This window comes from Crocuta crocuta, unplaced genomic scaffold (assembly GCF_008692635.1).
Source record: "Crocuta crocuta isolate KB4526 unplaced genomic scaffold, BGI_CrCroc_1.0 scaffold445, whole genome shotgun sequence".
Classification (NCBI taxonomy): domain Eukaryota; kingdom Metazoa; phylum Chordata; class Mammalia; order Carnivora; family Hyaenidae; genus Crocuta; species Crocuta crocuta.
The window spans coordinates 3,169,552-3,176,907 of record NW_027530847.1 but is presented as its reverse complement, the minus strand read 5'-3'; the positions used below and the strand labels follow the sequence as shown (position 1 = coordinate 3,176,907).

The following is a 7,356-nucleotide window of genomic DNA, read 5'->3' as shown; positions in this document are numbered from 1 at the left end:
GGTTGTCTCCAAAATCTTCCCCACCATGGTGGCCCTCCTTCCGTGGGACCCAGTGGGTCCCCCTCCCCCCTGCACCGCCCCGAGCCCTGAGCTTCAGGGCCTTGTGGGGCCTCATGGCGCTGTGCCCGCAGGTACCCTTCCCTACCATGGTGGCCCTGCTGTGCATGTGGTTCGGCATCTCCCTGCCCCTTGTCTACCTGGGCTACTACTTCGGCTTCCGCAAGCAGCCGTATGACAACCCCGTGCGCACCAACCAGATCCCCCGGCAGATCCCTGAGCAGCGGTGGTACATGAACCGCTTTGTTGGGTGAGTCTCTGGCAGGGGCGAGGCCAGGGGATTCTAGAGTGGGCGAGGCGGACACTGCCCTGAGCCGTTTGCTTCGGAGGACGTGGCACAGGGTACCCTCCCCTGGGATGTTGTGACTGGTGGTTTGCAACTCCAGCAGGCTCTAGTAGACTTCATGAAAGCTTGACTTGATGCCATGTTAGAGGACCACATGGTGACCAGACTTGGTGCTGGCCTAAGAGCCCTCAGAATAGGGAAGGGAGGGACGGAAAAGTGCAGGTGAGACAGGGGAAGACTATCCCTCAGAACTAGGCGAGTCACGCCACCTCTCTGTACCCCACTTTCCCCATCTATAAAATGGGGAGATTGGTGCCCACCTTGCCTATCCCTCAGGAGGGGGTCATGGTACAAAAACTATGCCAGAGAATTAGAACACTACACCTGGTGAGCACTGTCCCTCGCGCTACCCGGGAGGAGCTCCTAGCGATGCTGACCCTCCCCTTCTGCCGCAGCATTCTCATGGCTGGGATCCTGCCCTTCGGCGCCATGTTCATCGAGCTTTTCTTCATCTTCAGCGTGAGTACCACTTCTCGCTGGGGCTGGGTCAGGCCCCAGGAGGTTGGTGGGGTGCTCCCCCGCCCCTCCACACACAACCTTCACCCCCACAAGCCTCATCCCTGTCCCTCCACTTACACGCTCTGCCTCGTACCGCCTGAGAGATTTCACATGGGCCTTTTACGCCCTTGGGGTGTTCGCTCCTGCCCCTCAAGATGGCTTGGAAGGATGAACGGGATGTGGCATTGTATATGGGATCTGGTGTGTGGGCAGGGCTCAGTAAATAGAAGCTGCGTCAGGAAGATTGCAGCCAGTCCCCACCATTGTTAACGACATGGCATCTGCTTTGATTTCCAAATCCCTACACATCTTTACCCGTGACTCTCAGGAAAGTGGGGGGAATGATTCCTGATTCTCAGGATTGTTGTGAGGCTGGAATGTGATGATGTCTGTAAAAGGCACGGTGCTCGGCACGCAGGCAGTGCTTGCTATGTGGCAGCTGTTGTAATGATGATGACTCCTGCCCAGGCACGCCAAGATGGAAGCTGGCAGAAAGGCTCTTTAGAGCCCTCTGCTCCTGGCTGGGCCCGCTCTGCACCAGGAGCACCTGGCACTAAGCCTATACTGGCCGAGCATCTGCTGCTCTGGAGCGGTCCAGGCCCTCCCTGCTGAGACCCCCTTGCCCACCCAGACCTGCCTAGGAAAAGGGTCTGAGGCTGAGTTGGCTGCCCCCCAGAGGGGCCACCTTACTCTTTGTTACCCTGGGCCAATCACCAGCCTCTCTGAGCCTTAGCTTCCTCATCCATAAATGGCCTCGCTTTCATAAGCTTGTATCTGGAGATGCACATCTTGTGGCACGTACCTGGCACACAGTAGGCTGCTCCTAAGTGGTGGTGGCTGCCGGGCAATTGTGATTTGGGTGGGATTTGTTATTTCTCACAAGCTATTGAGTTCAGGTTGGCGCCCACCCAGTGCAGGATGAGCCACCTCCCAGCTCCTCCCGAAGAGCAGCGTGGCTCCTCACCCTCTTCTCCAGGGAGGCAGGGCCAGGCCTGGCCTACGGGCCCCAGTGGTGTCCCGGTGGTGTCTCCATTCCTGCCCTGGTGGCAGGTGGTGTGCCAGTCGGAAGTGAGGGGTGGCTTTCTGAGAACAGGAAGTATGTGCCAAGGGAAGGGGTCACTGGGTGGTGGCAGGCTAGCTGAAGGCCACTGTGATGTGTCCACAGGCAATCTGGGAGAATCAGTTCTACTACCTTTTTGGCTTCCTCTTCCTTGTCTTCATCATCCTGGTGGTGTCGTGTTCACAAATCAGCATCGTCATGGTGTACTTCCAGCTGTGTGCAGAGGTGAGGGGAAGGAGCCAGGAGCTGGGGGTGAGGAGAGCTGGGTCTGGCATTGGATGGGTCAGTGAAGCTGTGGGGGTTTCCCATGTGGGCCCCCTTGCTCTGGCTGTGAGGTCTTAGGCAAGTACATCCCTTCACTTAGCTCCACCTCCATTGATTCAGCTGCAGACTGGAGTTCACGGCCCCTACCTCACAGCATAGTCACATGGAATAGTCACTGTGACTTGAAGAAGGACAGTAGGTTTGTTGGTAGTGTCCACTCCAGTAGCTGAGGCAGATTGGCCGGCCTTCCCTGCCTCTGGGGAGTAGCTCTTGGCAGGGCCTCTTGGGAAGGGCTCTGGGACAAACAGCCTGAGCTGAAACTCTGGCCCCTCCATTAGAAGCCCCAGTTGGGCGGTTGGTTAACCTCTCTCTCCGTCTTCTGTTCCTCGTCACGTGACAGGATAGCATGGGGGCCTGACTCAGGGCTGCCACAAGGAGTACATGAGCCAGTTCGTGTACAACACTTAGAATGGTGCCTGGCACACGGCGAGCATTTGCTCAAGAAATGTTAGTAGTTGTTATTACCGCTCTTTGGCTGCGGTCCTTGTTGATTTTTTTTTTTAATTGAGATACCATTTATGTGGAATGAAGTTCACCGATTTTAGTCTACAATTCAGGGAGTTTTTAGAAATGCATATGGTTGTGTAACCACTGTCACAAGTCAAGATAGAAAACCTTCCCATTGCCTCCAGTATTACTGTTCTTGTCCAGGGTCTTCAGCCCCTCAGGCCACCATGAGACTTGGGGGGAGATTGTGCCTAGAAACCGTGACTCTGCTCTGTCTCCTCCTCAGGATTACCGCTGGTGGTGGAGGAATTTCCTGGTCTCCGGGGGATCTGCATTCTATGTCCTCGTCTATGCCATCTTTTATTTTGTGAACAAGGTACTGCCGGGCTGGTTGGTGGAAAGGAGGGTGCTGGGAGAACACCCAGGTGTCTGAATTTTTCCTCCCAGCCGTGGGAAGAACCAAAGCCATTCTGTTCTAGAACATGCTTCTTTTTAGGACAGAGAGAATCTGTGTTCTGTGTGTTTGGGAGACCAAAGCTTTCGGGGTAAGTGACAGAATATCGCAGGCAAAACCTGTGAGATACAGTCAAAGCAGAACTCAAAGAGAATCTCTCACCTTACAACGCTATTAACAGGAAATAAGGGACACTGATAATGTAGTACTCGGCTCAAACTAAGAAAGAAAGAGCAAGAACATGAACGAACAAAGAAGGTAGAGAAGAGTTAATAAGGATAAGAGCAGAAAATATGGAAATAGCCTTTCGCGCCCCAATTTAGGGACTCAGGTCCAGCCAGTAGCGAGCGGCACGGAAGAACACAAAGCCATCCCCCCTCACCACAGTGGTTTTGTTTGGTTCGTTCATGACACATGAGCCACATGGATGGGCCACTGAGAGGAATTTGGGCTCACTGTGGTGGACCCCTCCCTTCCACGGCTGCTGCCCAGGATGGTCTCACCTGCTGTGCTTCAGGTCTCCAAAACCCTAATACAGGCAGTCCTCCCTGCTTGCAGCCAGGGTGTACCCCCAAATCAGAGTCACAGGTCAGTTGGTGGAAGCCTAGAATGCCTTCTCACAGAACCGTAAGGCTGGAAAGGACTGTGTGGATCATCCTGGGGTACTCCATGCCTGTTTCCGGTTTGCTGACTGTGCGCCTCTTTGCCGGCCACCTCAGCAAGCGACCATGTAGCTCAGGGGTCAGCAAACTATAGTGCATGTGTCAGTGAGCCCGTTTCTGTAAATAAAGTTTTATTGGAACACAGCCATGCTCATTCACTTACATATTGTCTAGGGCTGCTTTCACACTACAGTGGCAGCATTGAGTAGTTGTGACAGAGGCCACATGGTCTGCAAAACCTTAACTATGTGTTATCTGGCTTTTTAAGAAGCAGTTTGCTGACCCCTGCTCTAGCACATCCAGTGACAGAAGGCACTCCCTCCTGGCATTCTCATTCTCTTTGGTTACTTCCTGTCATTATCAAGATCTTCCTTGATGTACACTGAAATCCATCACCCTGTAACTTCTGTCTTCAGGCCATCCTCTTATTCCTGGAATCATCCAGAACAAATCTAATTTCCCTCCTCTATAGCCCATAATCATCAGAACTTTTAAGCGGAAAGCGACCAGAGCTCATTTCCGACTGGCTTAAGCAAAAAGAGAATGTATTGACTGATAGAACTGGAAAGTTTAAGAAGCTGGAGTTCTAGCTTCAGTCATGGTTAGATGCAGCATTTCAAATGATGTTGGCGCCCCACGTCCATGCCTCAGCGCTGTGTGTTCTCTTGGCCTTAATTTGCATGCAGGATATTGCCTCAGAGGGGAGTTGCCAGCGGCAGCCCTAGAGCCAAAAGAACATCTTTCCTCTACCATCGAGTTATCAGCCCCAGGGAAGATGCTCATTGGCCTGCGTTACATGCTCCTCAGGTCCCACAGGATGGCTTACTCTGATCGACCTGCTTAGGTTCTGTGTGAAAACTGACAGCCCCGACAGGACCACAGTGAAGGAGTGGGGACCCCAAAACACTGGGAAGGTGGACAACAGGAGACAGTGTTGGGCAAACAAAAGCCAGCTACATGGCCTCCTAGACTGCCTCCTGGGGTCATATCAGGACCTCGGGTTCTTCTTCCCCGTGCCCCGGTCCTTCTCCTCTGCTCTGCAAACCTCCACCCTAGCCCTGGGTCCTGTCTATAAAAGGCCAGCCTTGGCCGGCCTCAATTCTAAGGCGCCTTTCCAGCTTTGCCTATTTGCCTAGATCCTTCCTGGTTCTACCATTGGGTTTACTTACCCTGTCTTGTCCCCCACCTCCCTCACCCCATCTCCAGCCAGGAGAAAGCTTATAGAACTGGGGAGGGTTAAGCCTGAAAACACTCAGGCCCCGATGTGCCGAGCAGCTCTTGATACCAAGGTTCCAGACTAACTCTGCCAAGCCCTGCAAGCACCGCCACAAACACGGGTCCCTGGCATCCCTGCCAGGCCTCAGAGTCTGCAGGGGAGTCCAGCGTGCGCCAAGATGAATCCCCTGTGAGATGTTAACTAAGGGGACAGAGCCACTCTCAGGATGAGAAGCCTGTAGGCAGCTCATGGTGACTCTCTGCTCTTGAATCCTCTCCCCACCATTCCCTGGCCACTGCTCCAGCCATCCCAGAATGTCACTGTGCTGTTCTGGGGACTGGAGGGTGGAGAGATGACACAGCCGTGGCCGTTCCTATCTGAGACGTTCTGGCCCTGGCCCCTGAGGTCAGCTCTCTCTCCCAGTGAGCTCTCAGGCCCTTCTCCAGGGCAAGTCCCGCCCCTACCACCCCCACAAGAAATGGCCTGGGATAGTGGAATTGGGCCTTGGACACCCCCAGCCCTCCAGCCCAAGGCTTAAATCCTGTCTCCTTCTGCTCCTAGCTGTGTAACCATGGGTGCTGTTGAACCCCTCTGTGCCCCATCTGTGAATGGTTACAAACCTGCCATGTGGTCCTGCGCACTCNAAGAGCAGTGGGCGGGGGGGAGGGGAGGTTTGCAGGTTGGCCATGGTAGGCTGGCACTAAGTGTCCACTCCTCTCTTCTCTCCACTCGTGCCCCAGCTGGACATCGTTGAGTTCATCCCCTCTCTCCTGTACTTTGGCTACACGGCCCTCATGGTCCTGTCCTTCTGGCTTCTCACGGGCACCATTGGCTTCTATGCAGCCTACATGTTTGTCCGCAAGATCTACGCTGCTGTGAAGATAGACTGATTGGGGGTGGACCACGGCCGGGCCCACTCCGTCCACGGACAGGAAGCTACTCTGCGTGGGGAACTGCAGGCACGCAAATAAAATAACTCCTGCTCGTTTGGAATGTAACTCCTGGCACAGTGTTCCTGGATCCTGGGGCTGCGTGGGGGGCGGGAGGGCCTGTAGATAAATCTTGGACTTTTCTTCATCAATTTATTCCAGTTCTGTGGGGGATGAGTCTTTTGTGGGTTGTTTTTCCTTCAGTGCTAAGAAAGTTCCCTCCAGCAGGAACTCTCAGACCTGTTTATTCAGGTTTATTTTTGGTTGGGGTTTTTTTCCTTAGTTTTTTTTTTTTTTTTTAAATGTAAGGATCCAGGATGGATAAATCACCAAGACACTGGGTTTTGGTCACTGTCTCCACCTCAGTTCCTCAGGCTGTTGGCCACCCCACGACTAACTGGAAGAGGAAACGCCTGGCCATCTGGGGCTTCGGTGCGGTTTCCATGCCTCTCACGGCCCATCCTCACCACTGATGCCGCGACAAAGCCCAGCTCTAGCCCGGACACGCATCCTCAGTGCCGACCAGCCTCTACCAGTTCTCTCACTCTTCTCTCCCCTCAGCCTCCTCCCAGGGCTGCCCAAGCAGGGTGACCACGTCTTGTTGCTACAAGGAAAACCCCCGGCAAGTACTTGGGGCCGAGTGCCCCGGAACAGCAGGCCTCACCCCTGCCCAGAGCAGTGGGAGTTTGCTGGACCAGAGAAGAGACTTGCAGTGAACTGTGCGTGCCAAGAAACCCTGGACCCAGGGCCAAGTATTTGCAGAGTCAAGCCAAGCATCCACGTGTCTGTCTGGGACAAGGGTCCTCACCCCTCAGGATTGCTCCCCAGAACCTTCCCCGGGGGGTTGCTGCTCTTTGCGAAGTGTGCTGGTGGCGGGCCCCCTCCACTCCCTACCAGTACAGAACAAGGCCGGGAGACCTCAGATGCCCTCCTTTAGGTGGCCAGGGAGAGAGGCGTTCTGTCCCTGACATCCCCCAGCCTCCGTGCTCATAGTCCGCTCTTTCAGCCAGACCCATGCCCTCCGCCTCCACCTCTGTCTCCCGTCTGATTCTTGCCTCCTTTGGGGGACACCTGGAAAACTGCTTGTGGGAAGGAAGATGGAAGGTCAGTTCTGTCACTCTTTCCCCAATTCCCAGGAATAGGCAAAGAGCCAAGTTAGAAAGAGCGAGCTAACTTTGCAAGCCTGGCTCCTCTGTCAGCACCCAACCCCCAACCACACATTTGTTCTTAAGTTGCAAGAGACCAAACCCTCCCTGGGATTCGGGTTTAAGTAACAGCCGCTCACCCTTGCGTCAGCCCCTTTGGGACTGCCACTACAAGACAAAGCTCAGGATGCTGGCTAAGCTAGGACCTACCCCAGACC

General features: G+C 54.4%; 1 protein-coding gene across 2 annotated transcripts in view; it reads left to right on the top strand.

Moving 5' to 3' along the window:
• Window positions 1-7,346, top strand: part of TM9SF4 (transmembrane 9 superfamily member 4) — a 52,150-nt gene extending 44,804 nt beyond the window's left edge. The window contains exons 14-19 of one of the 2 annotated variants that reach the window (XR_013336312.1): window positions 132-307; window positions 799-862; window positions 2,067-2,186; window positions 3,019-3,108; window positions 5,805-6,023; window positions 6,303-7,346. Coding sequence is in view for 1 of the 2 variants with exons in the window: in XM_077769343.1 (XP_077625469.1) it covers window positions 132-307; window positions 799-862; window positions 2,067-2,186; window positions 3,019-3,108; window positions 5,805-5,954 (600 nt within the window). In the remaining variant the exon portion in view is untranslated. Of the gene's footprint in view, window positions 1-131; window positions 308-798; window positions 863-2,066; window positions 2,187-3,018; window positions 3,109-5,804; window positions 6,063-6,302 lie in introns of those variants that run through there. The other variant, XM_077769343.1, reaches the window with a different exon arrangement.
• Window positions 7,347-7,356: the final 10 nt, after the last annotated feature.